Source organism: Eublepharis macularius, chromosome 2, assembly GCF_028583425.1.
Source record: "Eublepharis macularius isolate TG4126 chromosome 2, MPM_Emac_v1.0, whole genome shotgun sequence".
NCBI classification, from domain to species: Eukaryota; Metazoa; Chordata; class Lepidosauria; order Squamata; family Eublepharidae; genus Eublepharis; species Eublepharis macularius.
The window spans coordinates 80,044,993-80,072,350 of record NC_072791.1 but is presented as its reverse complement, the minus strand read 5'-3'; the positions used below and the strand labels follow the sequence as shown (position 1 = coordinate 80,072,350).

Here is a 27,358-nt window from a genome sequence, read left to right as displayed (position 1 = left end):
GCTATGAAAAAACTGTTTAGTTTCTGTTGCAGGGTGTAACTTACGTCTGTATAACAGTAACTGCTGCAGAGACATCTCTTAGTTTTGGTTAATGATATCCTGTATGAGGTTTAGAAGATAATCATCACTGGAGCAGTAGCAGGCTCTTGGTGTAGCACTTTAGAACTCCCCCCTCCAGTTTTTGATAGGGTTACCAAATATGTGAGAGTGTTAAGCCCAGGATGATGGTGGGCTGAGGTATTATAGGATGCTTGCCCTGAAGTTGCGTTTTGATCCTCCAGTCATGACTGAAATGGTTTAGATACAGATCTTTTTTCCTTCTTAAGCAGTAGCATATTTTGAATATAAACCAGGTTACTATGCCTGTGTAAATTGCCTTGAAATATTTGAAGGCTCACCTGCAAAGCAGTTGCTGCATTCTACTGTGTAACAATAAATAATTGTTTCCCACCTAAAAAATTTCTAGGAATGTAGGATGAGATTGAATAAATACATAGTGTGCTTATGCCAGCGTGGTGTAGTGGTTAGTGTTGGACTAGGATCTCTGAGATGAGGATTCAGATCCCTGGTCTGCCATTTAACTTGTTGGGTGACCTTGAGCCAGTCACAAGCTCTCGGCCTAACTACTTTACAAGGTAATAATAAAATGGAGGAGGGGAGAACTACGAATGCCCTGACTTCCTCTGAGGGGCAAGAAAAAATGTAAGAAATAAATGGTATTTAATATCTGAGGACTAACTAGTCTTCAAGTCTCATTTTTTTTCTTCAGACAAATGATTCTGTGTTAGGATGACTCAGCTCTTTATACAGCAAACACATTTATTATTGTAAATACTAGTATATATTTCATGTAGCAAACACAGGGTATGGAATATGGTAAGATGAAGGTACTGTATATCTGGGAATCCTGACTCAATATAGTTCTGGGTTCCTAGATATAAACACATCGGTATTGAAAGATGCATGTACATGCTTGCACAAGAAATATTAGCAGCCTCACTCTGCTCTGACTTGGATAGCTTGGGCAAGCCCAATCTAGTCAGATCTCGAAAGCTAAGCAGGTTTGGCCTTGATTAGTAATTGAACAGGAGATCTCAAAAAAAGACCAGGGTTGCTCCTCAGAGCCAGGTAATGGCAAACCAGCTCAGTTGGTCTCTTGCCTTGAAAACCCCAGCAGGGGTTGCCATGAGTTGGCTAGGACTTGACGGCACTTTCCACTACCAGCAGTTCAGACTAGCCTGTTCCTATTAGAACTGGGGAGCCAAGCAAGATCAGCACTTGAATAAGAGACCACCAAGGAAAATGAGGGTTGCCGTGTGGAGGAAGGCAATGGCAAACCACCCCTGCTTATCTCTTGCCTTGAAAACTTCAAGATGGGGTTGCCATAAATTGGTTGTGATTTGACAGCACACTTATCTTACAAGAAATATTAGTGTATATGTAGCAACCTCATTTGAGAGCAGTTTCACACTTGATGCTGCAGTTTCCTTTTCTTGCAAAGTCTAAAAATAATGATCTGGAATAATCATTAGAGTAATTTTAATTTTTATTTGTTTGAATGTGGGTTTTAAAAACTCATTTTATAAACTGGAGCGTTCATCACTGTTCACCGCAATCTTAAGTACTCTGTTCTTTTAGGCAACTTTCCAAACTATGAATGATTTCCCTATCACTTAGTAAAGAAATTTATCTTCATTAAATATTTAAATATGTTCCTTTCAGGGAGGCAAGTTAAGAAGAAAAATAAAGAGTAGATAGATAGGTTTATTGTTGAAGCCATAGGCCATAACATCCCTTCATATACACCAGCATATAAACAGTATGCCACAACTATGTCTTCCACCTGATTAAGACTACAAGGTCTGAGGCATTGTTCCACAGGTATTTTGTTTTAAAATCTGTCCTGTAATACTCAGGTAGCATAGTTTGAAAGCGAGCACTAGTAAATGCCTTTCTTAATGTAACATTAGAAAGGTCAGCTAAAGAGTGAGAGAAGAATTTGTTTTTCTTGATCTGAGGATACCACAAAGACCATTTAGATTGTCGGACTATACATATATCCCAAAGTGCATCTTTTTCAAAAAGCCACCTATGAATTTTGCTTGGGTCCTAAAACTTTGCAACCTCTAAGGAGGGCAAACAATATAACTACAAAACAAAGGAGAGCAAGTTGGACCACTGATTCCCTTCCTTGTCGTACCAAAACCAGTATTTTACCAGATAGTCTTTGGAAATTCTATCAAGTTTCTTGTAATATTTTAGTAGTTTCAAGTGGACTCTTGTTGTAATAGAGGGTAGTCCAACTTCTAACCTTAAGTGTTCAGCAGGAGTTCCCTGCGGGAGACCCAAGACATTCCTTAAAAACTTGTTCTTAATGATTTTCAGCTGATCAAGTATTTTATCTTTCCTCCCCCATATTTCAGCCCTGTACAAGAACTGTATGATGACTTTGCCCTGGAATACTTTGAGGGCCGGGGCTATTAACTGGTCACTCTTTGAATAGAATTTTTTTTAAATGCCTTAATGAGTCTGATGGCATCATAAAGACCAGCAGGCTTATTGAAATGTAAGCTTTCATGGTCTTGAGCCCATTTACTAAATACATGTATTGAAGCCTCATTTTGTGAAGTATATGCATAGCAGAGGGGAAAGAGAGAAAAGTTGTGGTGTTGGTTAAAAGGTTATTAAATACAACAGATACTTCAACTTGTCATTTCCGTGCAAAACTCAAAAAACAAGAGAAGTTCACTGATCATAATAGTTGTAATTACTGATGTCATGATTGCAATAAAATCTATTGATAAATTCTGAGTCAGCCATTGATTTTTGGAGTCTGACTTTGACTTCCTTTGTTGAACAATGGACTCTTTGAGATGAACAACAGGGTGTCCTGGTAGATTGAAACATTTCCCCACATGTTTCTGAAAGTTGCTATCTTGATGTCAAATGTGTGTGCATTTATTTAGTTAAGAGGAATATCTTTTAAACACACCTCTTTACCGGAAATAAATTTGTGCATGATGTCAGAAAATTTTCGTTGACTGACTTTTTTTTTTTTTTTGGAGAAAAGGTTGCAGAATGCCAAATGGAACAATAAAGCTTTAACAAAAAATATAGTATCAAGTTTACTCACAAATTGATTGCAGTATAATTATGTTGTTGCTCTAAAGTCCATGTGTGTACATTTCATAACCATTGAATAACAAACACAAGAGGTTTAGGATTACATCTTATTCATTTAGAATAGTGCAAAATGAGATAGATGTGTAGAGCAAAAAAATGCATTTGGGTTGCACAAGCAGCAAAGCTGGCTCCATCCATCTAGCCAACCCAAATGCCCCTCTGCTTCTGTGCTGCCCTCACTGGCTCCAGGACAGGCTGCAGAGTGCTCTGGAATCCACCTAAACCTAGGCCTGGACCTAGACAGGACTGGGAGGTTGTGTCAGGCACAAGCTATACCTATCGCCTCTTCCCACATGCCCCTGTCTTCCAGAAATAGAAATTCTGAGCTGCCTCCCCAGTCCTTCAGTACAGCGGCATAGCGTGGGTCGTGAGCACCCGGGGCAACTCCCAGCAGAAGTTGGTGCCTGTGGCACCATGCGTGTTTATGCTCTCGGGCCCCTGTATGATAACGTCACTTTTGGGAAGTGACAGCATCGCACAGGGCGTAGCCAGCCCCTCGCACGAGCGCTCCCTGATTTGGGGCCGCTTACCTCCTTACTCCTCCACTGCAGCCGTTCGCCCCTTACCCCACTGCTACAGCCACCTGTGCTGCCGCCGCCCGCTCAGTGCACTCCTTGGCCAGCAGCCACGGAAGGCCAGCTCGGTGCCCAATGAGCTGGTCGGCACAGCAGGCAGCCAGGATGGCGTGGGTGCCTCCTGGCTCCCATGGACATAGCACAGGTTCTCCTCAGCAGCCGGCACCCCCTAATAATTTTGCATTCGGCATGGTTGCCCCTCTGCCCTCCCCACACTATGCCACTACTTCAGTATGATTCATTCTGCATGTTATGTGTGTTTGTAAAAAGGAAAAGTAAGGCCTACTTACTGAACTTGCATCAAATGCAGCAGCCAACGCAGAAGCACCAGAGAGAAATAAGTTTGCTCTCTTTCAACAGAAAATTATCTGATAGAATTTGATTTGACTGCAATAGGTGGGGCTCTTAAATTTAACAAAATTAATGTAGGTAATGGAAACAGTACCGATAGCATAATAAGATTATTGGGGCCAACTAGAAACAGTATTATGCTATTGTTGCTGTTTGGATTTTTTCCTGGACCAAAATGGCTGCTTGCCTCCGTTAGTCAGAGAGAGAGACAGAAAGAGAGAGAGAGAGATTCTTGAAAGTGAGAGTGATGACTGATGGCATCGCGTATTTATGGAAAGCAGCAATATTGTGAAGTGTGAAAGGAAATGAGGCAGGGCGACTTTTTACTGGAGCAAAAGTAGTCAAAGGCTTATTGTTATGAATCAAAAGGAAAGACAATGTGAGAAATGGCAGATGAGAATTGACTGTTTTTCTTTCTGGGTTTTGTGAGATCTCTTTGAATCTGGGAATCTTCTGTAACCTTCCAACGGGCTTCTGAATGTAATGCCTCAAAACCAGAAATAAATGCCAGCGGGACAGCAAATGATGGACAATCCCACAAACACAGAAGCAAAACCCTGGGACAGGTAGTCCTGAAGTCTTTTCAAGAGCTGTGATGTGTGATTCAAGGCTTTTATAAAGTTTGTCAAGTCAGTAAATCATTTCCGAGTCAAATTGTATGTGTTTAAATTTCGAGTTGATGTGGACTAGCAAGGTATTCTGTACTTAATTCTGTCTGTTTGCTCTGAGCTGGCTTGTAGGGAGGGCAGACTTCAAATCAAATAAATAAAGTAATACAACTTTATTAACTGATTGTTTTGTTTCTCACTTTTCAAATCCCAGAAAGCAAGAACTCTCTAAGCTGCATATGTTTCTCTCTTGCTCACTTCCCACCCCTTTTGGAAGGAGCCGCCCGATAGCTGCTGTAGGAGGAAATGCCGTTGGTTATTTTTAAAAAAAACTGTCATGATTTGCAGCATGAGGAGGAGGCAGAGGGATAAACAGAGCCCACTCTCTCCAAACTAGGACTGAATCTCCTCAGGACTGGCAGCCTCTCCTCCTCTTATAGCCACTGCCGCAGGCTCTTCACCTGCAGGATTCCTCTCGTCAGCCTCGGATCAGGTCACAAGGGCTCTGCCTGTCCTTCCCTCTTCCTCCTCCACTGTTTAATCTTCTGTTTTTAGGCTTTGTCGTTGCATTGAAGAAGTGAGAAACTTTTGAGGGTGGGAAAGGAAACTTTGTATCTTTGTGTGAAATAACTTCATGCCATGACACTAGATACATAAAGAAATGTAGCCATCGTTAGGAGACCAGAATGAGATTCTTGGGGGTAAATGTTGTCAAAATCTGCTCAACTGTGATTTCGTGAGGCTTAGGAAGGGGTCAGGACTGTGGGGTTTGCAACTAAAGTTTGAATAAAGTGCAGTTTGGGCCTCCTGCATGTTCAGTTTGGGGAGAGAGCAAACCTCTGTCTTGTTGTGAACTGAGCCTTGGGAAAATGGAATCTGTAGGAGATAGCTACCCCCCCCCGCCCCGCTCCACCCTTTGATGCTGGGGAATATATCTGGCAGTGCAAATTTGGGTCTAGTTTCCAAGTTTTCTTTCGATGTGCCGTGGTCCTTGAGTGTCTCTTTAAGACATCAGAAAGTGCTGAGCTATGATTTCATGAGGTGGGGAAAGGAGACACAGATTGCTGCAGTTGCATTTGCATCCCACCTTTTTGTAGTCTTTAACTGTTTGTACACCCTTTCATTCACACTGAAAATCCTTGAGATGTCTGATGGAAGTAAAACCCTTAGACCATCATTTTGTTCTGGCCTGGCAGCTTGGGAACTTTCTATACAGGGGCTTGTTCACATGAACACCTCATCTGATTGAAATCAAAGCTGCATGTTAAGTCATTACATGAGGGCTACCACCTCAACAATTATTTGTGAATCAGACTGTAATGTGTCCCCCCCAAGCAGATGTGAGGCTTGCCAACAATGCACCAGTGTTACCTAGTTAAGTATCCTTACAAAGGATTCATTCTTGCAATATAGAAGGACCAAAGAAAGTTTTAAGGTGCTGTTTGGCTTGTAAACAGGGTCCTCAGCACTTCACTTTTTAAAAAATCTCTGTCCCCAGTCATCGGAGACATTGTAATGGCTCTCTGTCACTTTATCAGTGGCTCATGAGCCTGGGGCTCTAGCAGGGTGGTGGTGCACTGCTTTCTTGCAATCTACCTGTATTATCTGCAGAAAACTTTTTAAGAGACTCCTCCCCCTCCTCTCCATCCCTTATCATACCAAAAGATTTGTGAACCAACAGCTGCTTTCTTTGCACAGGTCCCTCAGGCTTAGACTGTCAAAGTAAATGTGTGTGAGATAAGAACTGTGAATTCCCATAGAAGGTGCACAGGGATTTGCTTCATCTTTAGATGGTTAACTTCTTGTACTAGCACTCTTGGACTTCTTATTGTACCCAAGGCATAGCAGCTTTTCTCTTTTAGCACTGCATGTGAAATGTATAGATTGTGCTTAAATACCTGAAGAACTGTATGATCCACTCAGGTTTACAGTCAAGGTACTCTCTCCTCTAATAAATATTTGAGACACTGTATGTGTAGCAGTAGTGTATAAACTAGTTATGAATTAATTTGCAAAGGAGCCAGCATCTGTGTTCCAGGCACCAGAAAGGGGAACCTCTTTAAATGGCTGTATGCAGTACCTCTTACTATTTGGCAAACGATGTGTCCAATGGCTAATTGTGTCAGGAGGCTTTCTCCATATCATGATTCAGGTGATTTTTCCTCAGTGCTTCCATAAATGCCAAGTTTGTGGTGATGGTGGGAGATAATTGCTGTGGAGAATAAGCCACATCTCACTACATGATAGCATCTGCCAAGTAGAGTGACTTAAAATTGTCTCCACATAGTTACCATTATATGTGCTCAGGCTCTAGGAAAAGTTGAAAATGGTTAGTTTTATTTAATCTTAGGAATAAAATGGTAAACATTTGCTTCCTTTATCTGGTTTGAAGGTTAGTGGGACCTTTGAAGCCTTACATAATTATATCAAGGGTTGGATGTGGCCTAGAGCCCACTGGTTGACCATCTGCAACTTAGATTATAGAACTTCATTCCAAACTGTTGCTTTTAGAAGGGTCAAGTTTAAGGCTGCCATATTCTTTCATGTGTAGAAGTAGGATAAGAGACATATCTAACTTCATATCTTTGTTGTGATGTTTGCCCTTTATCCTCTCTGGAGAGACCAACTAATTTTTTTTTCCACTAAGAGATCACTTTTTAAAAAAAATTCCAAACCTACTATGACCACTGTGATCTTGGCCTTCTTCATACAGTTTTGCTCCATTGTCAAACGTAAAAATGCTTTGAATCATCTTGTTAGTCCTAGAATAATGACAATTGACTTTTTTGCACATCTGATGATTGTCTTACAGCAACTTTTGTTTTTCAGTAGCATATTGGATCTGTTTCTGTGTTTATATTGTCCAATGGATGAGGAGAGAAGGCTAGCAGCATGAAGGAATGAGAGATTGGATGGAGAAGTTTGGTGGAAGAGAGGAAGTTAGTAGTAGGAAAATTGCTTTATGTTTTGTACTCCTACTAAGTAAACTTTCCATATAATGTAGGGACAAGGGATGTGTAGAGGTGGACAACATAAAGCCTGAGCAACCCACACCTTTGTGCCAGTGCATTTAGATATGTGAGTGCTTGAATTTTCTCAGAGTTTTAATTTTAGTGTTCACTGTTGTAGGCAGCCCTACTTGGCTACTACATTTGCACCATTTTAAAAAAATCTCTTGCTTCAGTGGAGTTATCTCATAGTCAAATGTCATTAGCTGGGTAATAACATCACTAGGTTATGACAAATTTAACTGTTCAGTCCAGCACAAGTATTAAGGTATTTGAGCATAGCATGAGTACTTATCTCTAAAGAAATGTTAGGTATGTAAGTTGCAACATCTTACGACAAGTGTAGGATGGTGGGCTGTGATTATTTAGTGGTAGAAGAAGAGTCCCTTTAGATGTGCCCCTTATCACCATTATCCTGCCATTGAAAGCAGGATACAGGACTGGGCTATGGCAAGTCTTGGTTCAAACTGAAACCTGGCCAGCACAAAATTGCTTAGTTGGCCTTGCCTAGTTACGGAGCAACCTGCTAACACTTACAGTTTAAAACTTAACAGTAAACTCATTTTAAAGTCTGTTTGCATAGCCTGGACAGTTATCCATGTGATGTTTGTGTGTGCATGAATGAAAAGAATGTTTGCCTTCTGCCAGATCTTAGTTGTAAGACTGCTCTTATACAAAACCACTGCTGTGTATAGTGAGCATGATATATAGATGCAGACCCAGGAGTCTTCATCCTTCGTCTGTTCTTTTCCTATTGTTATCTGGCGAGCTTTTATTACTCCGTGTCAGTAGTGAAATTAAGTTTGAAAAATATATGGTTGCTGGGCAGGCTGGAGCCAGAAGAGATAGAAGGAGATTAAGATGAGCTTTTTGCAGAGTCTTGAGAGAGGCTTCAGCTTGCAGAATGGCAGGTGGTTGCCAATGCAACAGCTCAGCACTTGTATTAGGCAGGAACTTGACTGGTGAATGAAGGCTCAGTTATGGCTCTGAACAGAAAAAGGAGAAATACTGTTACGGATTATGCTCCCTTGCCCTGTTGCATTTGATAGCTAGCTGTTGGTGATTGGAGTGGACGGGTGTGTAGTTGCCAGCAGCTAAAAATATTGATGCTGCACTTATAGTGTAGTGGCTGAGGTATCAATGCTGTTGACAAGCTATGCCTTGCTTCTGGGCACGCTGTGGTAGTATTACTTGGCCTTAGCAACAGAAATTGCATGAGGGAGATATTACAGAAGCTACTTAGAAAGTATTGGCATGACTGTCAGTGGTGAAAACTATGGATAGCAGTTGCAGGGCCAGATTTTCCTCCATCTCACTGAAGGCTAGGCAATCGAGTCCTACTAAGTGCCTGACTGGAGATTGCTGGTGGTCATTTGTAAGCTGCTTGGTGCTTTCCAAAGGGAGGGGGTGGATGAATAAATGCATAAGGAAAGGTATACATAAAACAATATGGAGCAAAAGCTAATCTTCATAAATACCTTATCCACAAAGCCAACAAAACCCCATTTAAAAGCTTTATATCTGTGAAGGATGCAAGCTCAAGAAAAGCTATCATTTTCCCCCAAAAAAAATAAATGGGAAGGCAGGGCAGGTGATAATGATGTTCCATAATCAAATGAGTGGGGTGGATCCAACCATCCTCCAAGGACCCATCGTCCAGCCTTAAGGGGCCTTCCTCCAATTTAGGAGGAAGTTGGAAGAAGGCTTCAAACTTTGCTCCGTGGAGTGGGAGGACAGGTGTAGGATCCACTCCAGTGGCTGTCTTTCCCCCCTCAGAAACTTTCTTCTACCTTCTCTACAGTCTTTGTATGCCTGTATTTGGGGGTTCTTGGTTACACAGGCTAAAAATCAAATTAACCAATCAAACCTCACTGTTGGAAGAACTCTGACAGGTCTACTAGCCTGACCTCTACAGTAAGTTGTGTTACTTTTAAGAGTTAACTGGCTTTCTTTTTTGAAAATCCATTTACTTGCTTAGTCAGAAGGTAATAGATGTGTACCTTGATAATCACATGTAGGGATTTAAAACATCTAGAAATTTTGAAGCCTTGGGAAAAATAGGAGAAATGTTAAATCTGTACACTGCTTTCTTATCAGTCATAACTTATTTTAACAACATAAATACATCTTATATACTAATAGCCAATTGACCCTGATTTGAGGATACTCCAGTTCGGGGATACTCCAAATGCCCCAGGTTTGCAGAAAAATCTGAAACTAAAAAAAAAAAACACTTGGGGGGATTAGAAAAACACAAAATGATAAAAGGAGCGCCTGTAGTTTTACTCAGATGCCCTCAGTAGTTGTTGCTAGGCAACCATAACTGTTTAGCCAGTATTCCAAGCTTGGTTTCAATCTGTAAAAGACAGGGGGATGGGGCAAGGTCCTTTCTAGGGCTGTTTTGGCCTTTGAGGGAGGACTCGTAAGGGCCAGTCTAGGGTTCCAAGTGCCTGCCAATGAGAGGCAAACTCCTGCTGATTGGCAGGAGGTGGTAAGTCGCCTGGTAATTGCCCACCACCAGCAGACAATCCAGGCAATCATGCTTCTGACTGGGGCAACTACATCACTTCTAGAAGTGACACCATTGTGTTGGCCGCCAGAAGTGTGTGACTGAATTTGGCCCCAAACAGGCCAGTTCTTAAAGAATCAACCGTGCACAAAGTGAGGGAGCAGTCTACAGCCAGCACAATGATATCACTTCCAGAAAACTGTTACTGGCCCTTCTCCCTGATCTTTGTGTTGTGTGATTACAAATTGTTTTTATACTTTTAAAAAGTTGATAATGCTTGCCAACTTAGGTGCCATATTTGGGTAGAAACGCAGCATACAAATGTTTTAAAATAAAAATAAATACAGCACATTTAAACCAATTTCAGACCTATATAACTGCCAGGATATCTTTCCAAAGACTATGGGTCTCTGTCGGTGGGAGAATCTCCAAGAACAAAGATTTCTCATCATTTTCACAATTTCAGTTTCAAAGAACCTGGGCCATGCCATAGGACTGTTTCTGTATTTTATATATAGGACTAAATACAGAGAGGCTCCTTGCATATGTACCACACCATGGAAGGGACCTGTGCATATGCACCTTAGACCTCTGTCTTTGGCTGGCCTGGTTTTGGCAATCTGAGACAGAACTTGCTTAGCTGCTGGCAAAAAAAATGAAGCATACATTGAGAATATGTTAACTTCGGTATTCTATCACCAGTAGTGTTTTCCTGGGCAGCAAGCCTGAGTGTGAGCAGACACACCTGTTCATCATGCAGGCCTTGGCATTTGTTTTCCTCAGTTCCTAAAATAGGACTCTGCTACTGCTAACACAGCCAGCTTGGTTGTTTCTTCCCACAAGATGTTGAGCAGTAAGATGAGTCAAGAGGCTATGTGACTCAAGGATCGTTCTATGCACTTACGGCTTTACATTCTTATGCCAGGTGGGTATGTGTGGTTTTTGATTCATATGAAATGTGCACTGGTACATGGCAAGAGAACTGGGCCTGATGAGTTACTCCAAGGGCAAGGATACGTTCCTGTGAGAAGTGCCTGTCTTCCTCTTCACCAAACCAGTGTGCTAATAGTCCCATAAGGTTTCCTACTCCTGACTGGTTGTAAATGGCCATTCTGCATTCTGCATCTGGTGAATCATGGGCCTTGGTCACTGCATCAAATGGAAACTTCTCCACCTTTCCTAATAAATTTGACCAACTGAGCACTGTCAAAGAGAGTGTGATTCAGTTGGCATATGCAGCTTGCATATACACTGATTAGGGGAATCTAGAAGATGGAATACAGATAAAGGATGGAGCTGCAACAACCCAGTTAGAATAGAGAGAGGATCTCTTTTGAGGGGGAAGGCAAGGCAGCTGCCTATATGAGAAAATACATCTTGAGATATCAGAAGTGTGTGGGAGTGAAGAGACTTGTATGGGTACACAAGCTGGAGGAAAGCTCTGGCATGTGAACTGTGCGGGAGTTGGAGTGAAACCTCTGACCCGCCTTCCCAAGTCTCAGCCTCTTCAGTGTTCTGATGGAAAGCGATAGTGAGCAGAGCCTACGAGGTCCTTGTGTCAATAGTGCAGATTATTAATAGCGCCTGTACTTTTAGTAGTTTCTTTATCCTAGGGAAGCTACTGGCTGGTGTTATAGGAAAAAACCTATCTGGTAGACTTCAGGGTCTCAACATATTCTCTAATAAACTGTCTTTTTGAATAGGGGGAGAAATGGTATGTCCTGCTGTGTTCTCTCTTTGTATTTTTATCCCACTCTTCCTGCAAGAAACTTGTAGAAATAATACATGGTCATCTCCATTTTATTCCCACAACAACCCTGTGAGGTAGGTCAGGCTGATAGTGACTGATCCAAGTCCCCCAGTGAACATCATGGCAGAGTAGGGATATGAACCTGGGTCTTTCAGGTCCTAATCCAATACTCTAACCACTGCACAGCATTGCCTCCCACGTTGGCTTCTGTTTCCCATTTGCAAATGAAGCCCAATGAAAACATAGGTACTGGCAGGACAAAATACTGCCCCCCCCCCCCGGTGTGACATTGCACATGCACAGTGTTTCTTCTAAATTGGGCCATCCCAGTCACAAATCTCTGGAGTGTGGAGTAGTGCCCTGCACTCACAATATTGTGGCCCTCCCCCACTTTTGCTGCTATTGTGAGCAGGCCCAGCTCTACCTAGTGGGCAATTATTAATGGATTTCCAAAATCAAACAGCAAACCGAGGTGGTGCTCTAGTAGCCCATTAACCGTGGGCACCAGCATCTCTGTTTTTGAGCGACAGTGCAGCAGAATGCTTTCTGCTGCACCACCAACTTCAGCAGTCACCCTGCATCCATGCACAGTTTCAGTGAGACATCATGCAGCGTTGCTCTGGTGAGGCCTTCTGACACCAGCCCACATCCTATTTAAATTAGGCCTAAATTCAAGCTATTAAATGGAATTTTATTTCTTAATGTAATGTAAGGGTAAACAGTGAAGAGAAAATTATAGGAATGTTCTCTTTCTGTCTAGTTCACTCTGCTACCAAAGGCATGGATGAAACATTGTTGACTGGAGGCAATCTTTGCAGGATGATTCAGGTGGCACTAGCACATTGCAGAGGGGTAGTTTAGATTTAAGATGCCTCGGTTCTTAGCCATCAGAAATCTCTCAGCTGGAGAAGATTTATTTATGCCCCCAAGGCTGTAAGGAGTAAGTCAGAAAGACTGAGGGGCTGGAATCTGAATCACTTGATTAGAGCAGTTGCACTTCCTGCTAAAAGCCCAAGCGGAAGGAACCTGCCCTGCGTGACTTGGCCTTCTGGCTTGTTATGCTGGGGTTTCAGCTGTCTTTTCTTAAGGAAATGTGCTCCATTAGTAAAGCTTATAGATAGTTAGCAGATCAAAGTTCCTGACCTTGTTAATAAGAGGATTATGCTTCCCTTGCAGAAGTGGAGAAACAGCAGAACCTGTTTCCTCTCTTCCTCCCAACTACCTTCCTCCTTATAGATTGCTGATTCTGTAAGAACTCTGTGTAGTGTATTTAAAGCATTACAAAGGCTTCAAACTAAAAGTGAGGCGAATGCGCTTCTTGTTCCTGTTGCAAAGATTTGATATAGATTAGCTTTATCAGTAAATATGGTACACTGTGTTGAGTGAGATACGATTCAGCTGTCATGTATGATAGCTTGACTTCACAAAAAAGTCACATGAGAAACACAGTCTGAGGGCCAAGCTACAAGTGACGAATGACACTTGAAAGGCAAGTGGATCGAGTGGAGCGCAAGTGAACAGGGAGAAATACACTTGCCGTTCAAGTGTCATTCGTCACTTGCAGCTTGGCCCTCAGAGATGCGGTGCTATCATCCCCATCATTTTGACTTTGTAGATTAAACTCTCAAGTCTGGGCAAAATTCAGAAAGGGCGTTGTTCAGAGGAATGCCTATGTCATTAAACTGAAGTATTTTGCCAATCATCTGGAGAGGTTTAACCTAGTCAGAGTAAATGTTGAACTTTAATTAATGTTTTGTGTTTATTATTTTTATTTTGTAAGCCTCTTTGGATAGGTTCCTGGAGATATGACATAAAAATGTTCCAAAGAAATAATAAGTCAAAGTTCTTTATGTGGGAAGCTGCCATGATAGTACTGCTTTTTTAATAAACCCCTCTCATGAAATCTACATGGTTTCTTCATAGGGCTGCCAGGTCCCCTGTCTCCTCCCTAAGCGAGAGATCTGGGGCCTGGCTCCTACCTTTGTGGTCCTTTCAAGGTGGTCCTTGCTTGCCCAATGATGTCACTTCTGGGAAGTGATGTCATTATGCAGGTCACAGGGCACCCTCGGAGTGCTCCTGCGCTCCCCGGGGGGCTGAATCAAGCCCGATTCAGTAAATTTGGCCCAAATGCGGCCGCTGAGGAGTGCAGAAGTGCACCTGTGCCCTGCAACAGCCCAAATCGAGCTTACTTTTTATACCCCCCCTCCTGGCCAGGTAAGCGGGGAGGGGGTGTATAGGGTGGGAACACGGGATTCCCCGTCCCTGGCAGGGGACTGGCATCCCTATTTCTCTGTGTTCAAAGAATAACAGTTTTGTTCACTGAGTGTGAGCAAATGCATTTGTTTCTATAATGAAACATAATTCTGAATAAGGAGAATTTACTCAGGATATGTTGTGTGAAGAGTTGCAGTGCTGCTTGGATAGCTGTGCTTGCCCAAATTCAAGACATGCTGCCGAATGCCTGTTTAGGAAATCACCTTTATTTAAAAAAAAACCTAATTCTCTAGTTCTTCAGGCATGATGAGTAATGTGCAAGCAGTATTCTGCCTGATACTTGAGTAAGAAGTTTCTGTTAAGGTAGATGTGGAGACGTTGCAAATAGAGAGCAAGGAAGAGGAAGGAAACACAGTTTCTTTATTTCCGTCTCTTTTTTTAAGTGACCAGAATCTTGGGTTAAGAGAGAGAATTCAAGGGCTGGAGTCTACTGGGTGGCATTAAAAAGTAAGTCTAATGCATATTATCCTGCTTTTCCTAACTTAGGTTAGGGGTGTGAAAGTGTGTATCTGACTGGCTGACTGTGGCCCAGATCACCCAGTGAGTTTGTTGTTCTCACCATGGGGGAAAATATACAGCATATTTCCCCCCGCGGTGGGAAAGTCTTTCTTTTTTTAAGGCTCTATTGAGAAAGGCACTTGAACCTTGCTTTGTGAGGGAATGTTTTCTCATCTGTCTGGAGGCTGTCTGAATGTGCATGCCGACGTGTGGAATCTGACATGAGATGGCGGGGAATCGCTTGACTGAGGGAGAGAGGATGTGGCTCTACTGGAGAATGGTGAGCTGATTTTCCCACACAGCAGCTGGGAGACCATTGCATCTATGTAGTCTGAGGCAAAGCATTATGGAAAACTCTGCAGGCCACCTGCATTTAAGAAGCAGAGAGCTCCATGTGACCACATATTTATGCATGTATTTCCTTTTGCAATAAATAGACTTTGTACATATATGCTACATTGCAAGTGCTGCTGTGTGATGCGTTAGTATACAGGTGTGTAGTGTAACTACATACATGTACACCAATAGCAGGAATGACTCAGCTGGAACTTTTTCTGATTTTGCATCCTTCATTTCTAGCTGCTAGCTTAGAATCTGGGCAACAACCCTACTTATGCTCTGTCTTCACTTTTTAAAAAACAAACAGTTTACTAAGTCAAAAGCATAATGGCCTCTCTTTCTGTAGAATGTTTTATATGGGCATCATCATCTATATGTTGTAGTGGGTTTGGTTGACTCCATTAAAATGTTCTAAATTATCCTGAGTAGTTTGGTGTTCAGATCTGAGAGCAGCGCTGAATATGCTAAGACTTAATCTTACTTGGTGCCTCTAACAGCAATTATAGAATTCAATAGTGATAAAAATACACTCTCAACATATTCAGAAGATCTGTTTTCCTTATTATTTCACAGTTTTGATCTCAGTTTTGGTATTGGAAGAGGTAGGGAATGAAGGGACCTTTACTCGTTTTTTAAAAAGCAGCATCAGTCACCACTGGCTTGCATTTTTTTTTAAAAAAAGACAACTCCAGTTTTAGTTATTAAATTTTGTCACGTTTCCATTGCATACTGTACATTCAAAAATAATCTAAAGTCCAAAAAAACTTTTATTCACATCAAGTATCTGATTCTGTGGCTTATGCACATTTATAAGCTCTAATGAAGAACTCTCAATAAAATTAAGCTTTCTGAAGTGGGAGAAGAACGTAGTACTGGGGTTATGACCGCTCCCCTGCAGCCCTGCTTCTGTGACTTTGAAACCATCCTGACACCAAAGTAAAGTTTTTCCTATCAAGTGTGAGGAAGCCTTCAAATGCTTAATTATTTCTTGTCAGCTGCTGTTAAATGTACAGAGGTTAGGATCAGAAATAAGGTAGCATCACATAGTCTGCAGGATTATTTAATAATTGTTAGCAAAATGTCTGTGATGGCACAGTCTACTTTGTAACTGACCAGCTGAAGTTTGGATACCGCATTGGAAATCTGGATTCTATCTGAAAACTTAACTTCTCATTTGCCCTAAAGGCCCAGTTCTAGATGTATAAGAGTGCAATACTGAACATATTTTCTGGAAAGTAAATAATTAAGTAAATGTATTTATTTACGTAATTTATACCCTGCCTTTCTCCTCAGTGGGATGTCAGTTACTTTCTCCGAAAGTAACTGACATCATTCTCCTCTCCTCCATTTTATCTCATAACAAGCCCGTGTGGTAGGTTAGGCTGAGAGTGTTCAATGAGACTTGTTTGGAATAAACATGATTAGGATTGGATTCAAGGCAGCAGTCCTATCCAGAATTACTTTGGCTTTACTCTCAAGGAGACGTGTGGGCTTTAAGCCTGAACTTTTTGTTAGCCAATGAGGAAGATGTTACGACTTTCCTCCTAGCTGAGGTAAATCTGAAAGCTAAGGAGGGGTGCTTTATTGAGAGTACTGCTGAGGGTACAAGTTTTTTGGGGGGGGCGGGGAGACAAAGAGCTACTCCTTCTATTTGGAATTTTCCCCGTATTAACCCAGGATCCATATTCTTTTGAAGCAGTATATGACACATCAGCGTGCTATATCTCTCTCCAACAGGTTTCGCTGACCTCTCAGCCCTCAGACAAAAAAATGTCAGTATGTTGATGTATAAATGATGACAGACTGTTCTTTCTGGAGATGAGAGTTATATTTTGAAAATGACCAGATTTGGATGGCTAGAATATGGCAACTCCATCTTAACTGCTGCATGCAAATCAAAGGATTCACGCTTCCTATGGAAAGTGACCTGATGGATGTTAATGCAGAGTAGCTTCCGAGTATTAACAAGCTTCTGAAAATGTAAGCCACAGCCTCACTACAGGGCATATGGTGTCTATCACTGCATTATGAACCCACCTGGTCACTGTGGTCATCTTCAGAGGCCCTGCTTTGGGTGCCCCTCTAGTCTGAGATTAGGCAGGTGGCAACCTGGTAGGCTGCCTCATTCATGGCACCAACACTCTGGAACCCTCTCCCCAGGGAGATTCAGCTGTTCCCTTCTGTTGCTCTCTTCTGACAGCAAGTCTTTTTTTTTGCTTGGTATTCCGTCAATGATCCCTCCCTGTGCCCAATGTTTTAATTGTTTGAAATTAATTGTTTAATTGTTGTTTTGTCTTTTGTATTTTTAAGCCAGTAACTGCAGGGATCTATCATCAATTTCTACCAGGTCCCTTCCCAAAATAGCAAACAAGGCTGATTCTTAAACTCCAACAATAACTTTTATTAAGAACAAAATGGCATGCACATACACTCGCAATTATGGGGTAAAAATAATTACACAGAGAGAGAGAGTCCTAGGAAGCTTAGCCAGAAATTGGGAATAGAGAGAGAGCAGGAACAAATATATCTACCTATCCTGAAGAGGGGGGTCCAGTCCGTGAGGGAAGAGAGTAGCTTCGAATGCCAGCATCCTTGGCAAGGAGAGCAAGAGGCTTGGGCAAACCTCAAGGGAACAGCGCATGTGGATCCAGAAGTGTGTACAAAGCGAGAGAGGCTTAGGGAAGTGACCCTAAGGGAGCAACCAGGAAGCATGCATGATTTGAATGAGGCCAGGGCCCTACCTTTATAGGTAAAATGTGCCCTGAGGTGGAAGAGTCCACCTAGCTGTTAGAACAAAGGCTCCAATGGTCAGATCCTGGGTTTGACAAAAGGATTGATCACCTTGATCGGTAGCTGCTGGGGTGTGTGAAAGCAAATGCAAAACATGTTCTAGCACTGCACAAAAGGAATAGTTTGTTAGTGAATTCCACCAGAGCTAAGTTGATGGATTTTAGGTGGGGACTGTAGTTTCCCAGGAAAAACTGTATATACTTATGAATGTCATTTGATTATCTCCTCAATCAAGGACAGGAGATCTCATCACGGAAGAAGGGAAAGGAATGTGTTAAGTGAGGATGACTCTGCGAGACCTTTGTTGCGCTGGACTCCTATGGGGCTGACGGGACTGCAAATCCAGTCGCCACTTAATCACTCTGCATTCCTGTGCAGCATCCCATGCATGCCGCGTTCTCCCGGGTGGGACTCAGCAACTGTTGGAGGCTCTCTGGTGGCAATACAGCAACCATTTTAACTCCAGAGGCCTGGTGATATTTTTAATATCACAAGCAACCATATTAAAATGGCGGAGGCCGAGCTGACCGCTTACATGCCAATAAGGAGAAAAGAGTCATTTGCTCTACTTTTTTCTTTGTTCTCAACCTAGGAGTGCTTGAAACACAAACTAGAGTTTACTATTGACCCTGCACAAGGAGTTGGATCCTTCTGCATATGTAGAATTCTTCATTTCTGGGTATCCATAGAGCTCTGATGTTGCTTTTCAGACCCACTATGTTATCCTTTGATCTCCCCTTCACTGGCCTGCCTCTAACTACTTATTTTAATTTGTTGTTTTTCAAATAAACTGTCTTGATCCTCCATGTGCTGTGAAGGGTCTTGAATATGGGGTGAGCTGACATGATTCTTGTATTTGGGCCCATCTCTGGAGTGACTTTTAAAATAGGATTAGAGAAGTAAGCTGAATGGCTTTCTCCCAGCACCTCATTAAGATTACTGCTGTCTTGTCAGCTCCTGTTGATTTGCAAGTGAACATGTGTGCATGTGTGTAAAACTTGTGATAAGGTATAGCAAATACAAAAAAACCCTGGTACCTATGCATAGCCAGTTGACATGAAGAATTTGATTCACTGACGTGGATGTCCCCTCGTGCTTCAGAACTTTTTCAGGACGCATGTGTGGCTACAAGTAAGATCTGTATATCAGCTATTGGAACACTATTATCAGATACGCAGCAATTTTTGCTTCTTTCATGCCACAAAGCAATTCTGATTTAGCTCCAAACACAATGTTTACAGAGCTGGTCTTCAGAACTTAGAACATGATGAACATCATGCAACTTATTTGTTATTTACTTATTGATTAAACTATTTTTACTGCTCCTTTCCTCTTGGCTCAACTTGTGTTCATGTAGATTTACATGTCGTGTTAGATCACTAGTTGAACCTCTCTTTTTCTACTTACTGTGAGATGGAACTGCATGCTTTGGGCACCTGGCTTGGGTTCAAGAGTTAAATGCTGCTTGCTGTTTGAGCCTGAAAACTTGACATAGGGCTAGTAGTGGCCTAAAATAAAGGTCTGATGTTTAGGGGGCAGGGCTTGTGGGACCCAGTTTTGTTTGAATTCCTGGGTGGGGCAGGCGGGGTATCTCATTATCACTGCAGTTAGGTCTTGAAGAATAAGTTAGATAGGAAGGATGAACTCTTAATTTAACCTCCTGGTTTCTCTGTTAACAGCCCCCATTTGCTATGGAAACCTTTTTCAGAAAGCACTTCAGAAAGAAGAATGTGTCATCAGGGTCCTGCCGTAGCAGCGTGGTGGCCCTGCCTGCCAGCAAAGCAAGGCGACGCTCTGTGGTGGGCCAGGCCTCTGCCATGCTAGTACAACGCCGGCGCAGATCCAGTGCCCAGCTGAAAGGGCTGTCATGCTTGGGTTCCCGGCGCAAACCTAGGTCGAGTGCCCGGAGGCGATCCAGCACCACCGCCCCTCATCTCAGCCCTAGATTTTCTGTCCAGAAGAAGCGTGGGGGCCAAATGCGCACCATAGACGCTCATCTTTTAGGCCCCTCCATGCTGCTGGCCAGCCTCATCCAAGTATGTAAGGAAGAGGAAAGGAGGCAGACACCTTGTCCTGAGGGCTCCAGCCCAGAAACTCCTGAGGAGGGGCTAGAGGAGAGTGACCAGAGTGAGGAAGCAGCCTCCTCAGGCTCTGAAGGAGCTAGCTTGACAGCAGATCAGGAGAGGAAGGAGCTGCAGAGAGAGCTTTCACTGTCTACCTGTCCCCCCATGCAGGACTCTGCTGGCTTGAGGCCTCTCCTCCGAGGCCCTTGCTGCCTGCGCCGCAGCTCCTCCCACCTCCTACCTGCAGAGTTTGTACACGGCAAAGCAACCTATGGGCTTCAAGGCCGCTACAGATGTTTGAGCCAACAGCGACGCTCGAGTGAAACTCCCAAGCCAGGTGCTTTGCTTCAGACTGCCAAAATGCGGAGAGCTGCCAGGAGGTGGAAGGTGCCTGCTGGAACCAGGTGGCTGTCGGCAACTGCACACACGTTCCTTGGAAAGGATTCTGTCCATAGTAGCTGTCTAACTGACTTCTGTGATGGCTGCAGTGCCCAACTGCCGTATGTAATCTCTAAGAGAGGGATATTTATGTTTTGTGTATTAGGTGGAGTCTGGGGAAACTGGCGTCAGAAATCTAGCTTAAGGGTCAGTGTTGATGAAACCACTTCCACACTAGGTCAGGGTTTATAAATGGTATAATAGGTGTTTAGATGGAGGTGAGAGTTGAGAGGAGAGGACCAACACACCAGAGCATAACAAAAACACTCATCCAAATTCATTTTATTGTGGGAACTGCATGGCCAGAGCTGTGTTTTTTCTCATAGCATAATTAATGAACATTTTGCAACATTTCTCTCTCACTCTTTGCACAAGGAGCTCCTAATAAGGTTGGTTGGTCTACAAGAGAATAAATTGCCCAAGGCCACCCAGTCAGCTTTGGTCATTTTAACTTGGAGTTTCCACGTGCTGCACTCCAACCACTAGACTTTACTGGTTCGTTAACCATCTAGCTCTTCACTTCCTTTTCTTATGTGCCGTTTCCTGCTTTTCTCAGATGACGGTGTCAGGAGGTTGATGAGAAAGAGAAGTGAACAAGGGATTTTCATTTGGTGCTTGAGGTGCCCCAAACGAAAGACAGAAATCTTCATGCATCTTCCTGCAGAGCCCAATTGGCAGATAGAGAGGTTCCTCAGCACCCTGGCCCATAGTGGCCAGTGGTAGTAGAAGGTGGAGAAGATAGAATGTCTTCAGGTGTGTACTCAGAAATGACTAGCTGGGTATTTAGTATCTCTTAATGCATTTTAATCATTCTTTTTACCCACACGGAGAAGGGTTGAAGAGTGACAAGGACGAGTTATGACGAGTTATTTCACTACACATTTATGAGTGGAGTATTGATTCGTATCTTTTTGTGAGGAGAAAAAATGGTTAATTTTGATTCATCTGTGGTATGAATATTTAATTCTGACCCACCCACCCCACAACTGTATTGTTTGAGAATCAGCAGTGAAACCTGGGCTGATTTCTCAGAAGTCACAAGACTGGATAATTGTACCTTTTCATCTTTTATTAATTTGAGAGAATGGGAGTCTTCCTATGGTGTCTTCCTTTCAGAGGAGAGAGTCAGGACCATTCCACAGTTGAAGACTGCCAGCAGAAAACTGCTTTTGATTTTGAACCAGACCACTGCAGATGTTTTCTTCTCAGGTTGTATTTGCGGTAGCATGGTATGAAACGCTCTATCCACATAGCTGCTGCTGGCAAACAGCTTGCTGTGGATTAGCCATTGCCCTGTGGTCTGTGTTTTAAGTGGCTGTACATCATAGGCTGGATTTCCTGCCCATAGGATAGGTGGACAGCGGGACCATTAGCTACTGCTGAGTAAGTATTGCCTGTTCTGTGGTTTGGGAGGATTTCTGTGCTGCTTCCAGGGCCAATGCTAACTCATAAAATGTCTCTCTCCCCGCCCCGTTCTGACCCTTTTTAGCATTCCACTTTCCAAGGAGCAGTGAATGTTGCTTTTTTATTTTTACTACCACTATTATCTGATAAAATATTTATACAGCCACACTTCTTCCTGTCTTTCAGAAAAGCCATTGCCAAATCTGGTCTCCAGCATATGGTAGCACAGCCAATCCCTACGCTAGCCCTGAGAAGGGACTCAGAGAGGGAAATTCGCAGTACTGTCGACTGGAGTGTAAGTTTTTTCTCTTCCTCCTGGGTGAAGGAAGTGGAAGACTGATGAGTTCCTTGTACCTTTGACACAGCAACATGCATCTTATATCCAGTGTAGGTGCGTAGGCCTGCAGTGCAAGGCAGGTCTTCTGGCTGGGGTGCAGGCATTTCTCCTGGAGCCCAGGTGCTTCCCATGGTCCTGATTCCCAGCCAACAATTGGAAAGCTGCCATGTAGATGAATCTGTACATCTCAATGAAAGGGCAAATGTGAGCCAGATCTTGCAGCTCTTCGTCTTTTGCCATATGAATATACACCCAGGAGAGCTTTTTCCATCCATAAGTGAAATTATATGCAACAGAAATAGGAGGCCATTCTACCCTTCCTGTCAGAAAGCACCATAGCTTTCGGGTACTTTGTCTGCTAGATCAAATCCTATCAGCTGTGCATGCAGTAAACAGCCCTGCCATAGCTAAGAGAAATCTGTCAGCCCTGGGTTCATCTCAGTGGCAGCCATAGGCAGATGCTGAGAAGAGGAAACTCATAACAGGAAGGCACAACACCACGTACACACAGAATGGCTTGGCTGTGGGATCCAGCCATGAGGAAGCTGCCCTGGCATAGTCAATTGTATTTTGTTTGTCTTTATTTTTATCTTTTTATGGAAACGTGAGATAAAAGTCTTATAAAATAAATAAGCTAAATACATAAACTAGTACTAATTCATATTTTTGGGTGGGTTGGAGAGTATAATTTTGATTACCTCCTGGAAAGATGGACTGTAAGTGAAAATCACAGACAGGCCCCAGAGTGCAAGACTCTGTGACTACTAAAGAATAATACCACTGACTCTTGTCTTTCAGGAGGCTGCAATTTATGGGGATCACATCTGGTTTGAAACCAATGTCTCTGGGGACTTCTGCTATGTAGGAGAACAAAACTGTGTAGCAAAAATGCTGGTAAGTCTTCATAAGAGGCTGTTACGGACTGCTCTTTATGGAGGTTTTCATCTGCTTTGGCTTTGAGCATCTACAAAAATTTGTGCTTTAATCATTCTTTCCCCATCCTTAACATGCTCCTTCCCAAACTTGGTTTTTAGAAAAAGTGTAGTCCGAGCATGTTACCACACAGTCTGCATGGATGGAAAGGTACACATTTTCTTGTTCTGCAAAGGTTTTGCCTGCACTGGTGCTGTTTTCTTGCCATCAGTGCCTTGCAGCTGCCATTTCTTCCATTGCATCACTTGACAGCATTAAAAAATTGGTAATTGCTCTGGCATTCTAGTGCTATAGTAAGAGAGTACACAGAAAGCCCGTAAGTGGAAGCTGTGTTGCCAAACTTGCCAATGTGTTTCCCTGCATTTGCAGTGATGAAAGCAGCATGTATAATCTTCTCTGTGAGGGAGCAGCTACTCACTAGTAAACTAGTAGTGCAATCCTAAACAGAGTTATTCTTCTGAGCCCTTCAGTAGAGTTACAAGGGTGTAACTTACTTGGGAATGCACTGCTGGTGGTTAGTAATGTATATGAGACAGCATCACCATCTAGTGGAGAAATTAGGCATCCTCCTAATTCATCTGTCTCAGGGATTTTTTTTAGAATCATAGCAATAACGATTTTTGCTTTGGGTGGGGGGGAGAAATTATCACCAAGAAGAAGAAGGCCTTCTTGCTTTTATTTGTAACAATGTTAAGCTAAGTCACCAGCATTGCTAGTTTAAAAAATCTAGCAGAGCTAGGGAAGATTTCTGCCTGATGCTCTGGATAATTGCTGACCGTTCCTGTCCTTTGTGTGTCTACATACTTATTGCTCAGTGTCTGGTGAGGCTTAATCTTTCTTCCTCGATCCAACTTAAAAGAATGTTTGACAATTGTTTTTCCACAGTTGTACAATGAAAATAAAACTTATAAGTTGTGCAACCTCCCCCTAAACAGAATAATTTTTTTTAATAGTTGAATTGAGCCTTACTGGCACAACTCTGATATTTAGAAACAGAATGCTATATAATGTACAATATAGTGTTCTTGATTGCCTCTGGAGAGACAGGCTTTCCAGGAATGAAAGCTTTATTTTGTCTTGTGGTACTGGAGTTGACACAACTCTTCTTGATGCAAGTTTGTCAAAAAAATCAGCTTGTAAACCTCTTTTTATTGCACTGTATGTATTTTTAAACATTTATCTGAGTTTTTAAAATGTCTCACTTCTGAAATCCAGCTCAGGCATGTGTAAGTGGAATAGAAACAAATCTGTCCAACCATTTCTAACACTAAATTCATCTTGGGGAGGTTGAGAGTGGTGATCATTCAGTAACCTGGGAGTGTTAAAGAGACAAGCTTCTGAGAACCAAAGACGAACCAATACAGCAGGAGCCAATGCCCTCTCCAGCGTCCAATGAACCCAACGTGCTTGAGAACTGCTTAGAGATGGCAACTCTCCCGGCTCGCCCTCATGCCAGTAGTGGTGGATCCACGGAATCCAGACAGCTTCTCTACAATTTCTCGACAAGGAAATCCTGTAAAGAACGATGCCGGTGTCCACAAGAATTCTAATGTGGGGGAGCGGTCTGCTTGGGAGAAATTTCCATCATGTAACAATAACTGTGTTCTTCTGGACACTGCTGGGGAGCTAAATAAGATCACAGCTGCTGATTGACAATTAAAGCTCCTATCTTGGAACTTGGGGGGCTGGTGCAATGTGTTATATGACTCAGAGTTTTAACTTTTTACATTATCATTCAGTAACCTGTATATACAATGTGTGTGTCAGTTCCTGATTTCTGTTTGTTCTTGCATGACTAAGAGGCAATGCACCCCATGCGCACAAGTCAATTGCCTTCTTCAGTGGGAGAACTCAAGAGAAAGAGAAAGCTTTACTGGCAGCATGCCTGTCCTACATTTGCATTTGTTCAAGCCCTCTTTCCTTCTGTATAAATGAAGACATGCAGCCTTTCCAATTATACAGTAGTTGCTGAAGACCTCTTTTTGTTTTTGTCCTTCACAGCAAAAACCAATGTCCAAGCGCAAGTGTGCAGCCTGCAAGATTGTAGTTCACACACCATGCATAGAACAGCTAGAGAAAGTGAGTAGAATTCTTGCAAACTGCACCTGGTTCAGAATGCATATTATTTATTTATGTCATTTATAGTCCAACTTTCTCCTTGAGAGTCAAGGCAGATTACACAGTGTGTGTTAGTACAGTTGATTTCAAAGGCATTTCAATAAACAATGTAATAGGACAAATTTGCAAAAATTTAAAGCCAGCAAAAATCCAATACAAGTTAAAGAAATGCTGAAACAGAGAATAAGCAATTCTAAGACTGACATATTAAACAACATAGAAACTGCACAGTAGTATCATACTTAAAGCAACAGGCAGTCTGTAGTAGCAAAGTATGTAGTCCTTATCACTTTACTGATACATCTCTTTGCAACCAGTTCCTCAAGCAAAGCCCTCCTATCTGAGTCAAAAGCTTGAATAATTCAGTTTTGCATAGGTTATGTAGAGTGGGAGTTTTCCTGACCTTTTCAAGTAGGCTGTTCCATAAGGTGGGGGCCACCACTGGTCTACTTTTGATTCAGGTTTATTTCCAGGTCCAATTTAAAGTGCTGGATTTGAGTTTTCAGTATGTAAATGACTTGAGACTGTGCCTTCTCTACCATAAACCTACCTGTATATTTAAGGCCCCTGGAGATGTCTTGTGTCATATCCGACCACCATCAAAAGTTCCATGGGTGGCCAACAGAACAGAAGCTTCAGGGTGGTGGCACCAAGACATTAGATTTCTGTTCCCTGGAAAGTGCATTAGGCCTTTTTCTTCTTAATTTTCAAAAGATGGGTGAAGATAATCCAATTTTCCATGAACCTATGATGTGAAATAACGGTGGAGATATTCTCTTCATACTTAATTTGAGTTTCTGCTGACATTAAATTTTTTCACTGCAGTTGCTCTGCTGGTTTAGCCTTTACTAGTTGATTGTTTGTGTTTAATTATTTTATCTTGTATTTTATTGAATTACAATATGATTTTAAGATTGTGAGCACTGAGATGGTTTTAATGGATATAAAGCTGGATGTAAGTACTTAAATTCTGGTCAAGCTGCCCTGCTCTGCTTGCATGTGAATAGACCTGGTGGGAGCAATTCATAAGCTCTCTCCCTTTCAGATCTTCCTTGTGCACACGAAATGCAACCAAGTTTGAGTTTAGAGGGGTCATAGTTAAACGATTAAGTACATGGCTTCAGTAAATGAAGTTACAGACTCATTCCCTGGAGTGTCTAGTTAAAAGGATCTTTGTTAGCAGGATTGTGAAAGACCTGTACCTGAGACATTGGAGAGCTGTTGCTACTCTGTGATTGGGCTATCTTAACCAGTAGTCTGATTAAGTGTTAGGCAGCTTCATCTGTTCAGTTACTAATCTACAGAAACAAGGAGGTATCGTATGGCAACATAAAAATTAGCTGATTTATTGTAGCATCCATGGGCTAGAGACCACTTTGTGCATCTGTTGAAGTTGGACTCCAGCTCATGAATGCTTCTGCTGCAATAAATATTCGCTTTTAAGGACATAGAGGTTTATTAAAAATTATGCATGGGGTAGAGAGAGAAAGTGAACAAAGAGAACTTTTCTCCTGGCAGACTACTAGAATTCACAGGCACCCAAAGAAGTTGATTGGCAGTCTATTCAGAGCAGAGAAAAGGAAGACCTAATTCACTTAATAAGTGAATTACTTGTGAACTACTTTGTGTTGTTCACAGCAACAAGAAGTAGTGGTGGGTGCTTGTTTAATTGACTTTTTAAATGAAAGGGATTAGACAAATTCATGGAGGCTAGGTCCATCAATGGTAATTAGCCGCAATGAGTAAATGGCACCAACGTATTCTGAGGTGATAACCTCTGAATGCCAGTCGTGGGATGGGAGAGCAGCAATACGGGGAAGCTTTGGCTTTTGTCTACCTTCTTGGATCGTATGGTTGGCTACTGTGCAGGGCTGGTGCAAGGGTTTACCATCCTCGCGGCCGGCTGGCTGGCTGGGCACCCCTGCGTGATGACATCACGCGTGATGACATCACGGGAGCGCACGCGCCGCTGCTGGCCCAATTGCTGTGGCGGGTGGCCTCCGAGCTCTCCTGCTCGGTTGCCTGCGCTGCCGCAGATGTCTGCCCGCGGTGGCTGTGCCTGGCCGGGGGCTTGTGTTGGCGGCGGCAGCGGCGTGGGGTGGGAGGGATAGGAGGCTGGTGCTTTGTGGCGCGCGCTCCCACGCGATGCGCCTCCTCCGGCGCTCCCTCCGGCACCCCGC

The 27,358-nt window shown here is 42.7% G+C and overlaps 1 protein-coding gene across 6 annotated transcripts in view; it reads left to right on the top strand.

Annotated features, from left to right (window-relative positions):
- Positions 1-27,358, top strand: part of DGKZ (diacylglycerol kinase zeta) — a 119,505-nt gene that overhangs the window by 39,000 nt on the left and 53,147 nt on the right. For 2 of the 6 annotated variants that reach the window (XR_008596481.1, XM_054970452.1), the window contains exons 1-4: positions 19,537-20,448; positions 21,977-22,085; positions 22,926-23,021; positions 25,062-25,139. Coding sequence is in view for 5 of the 6 variants with exons in the window: in XM_054970452.1 (XP_054826427.1) it covers positions 19,577-20,448; positions 21,977-22,085; positions 22,926-23,021; positions 25,062-25,139 (1,155 nt within the window). In the remaining variant the exon portion in view is untranslated. Of the gene's footprint in view, positions 1-19,536; positions 20,449-20,614; positions 21,140-21,976; positions 22,086-22,925; positions 23,022-25,061; positions 25,140-27,358 lie in introns of those variants that run through there. The other 4 variants (XM_054970454.1, XM_054970453.1, XM_054970451.1 and 1 more) reach the window with 3 other exon arrangements.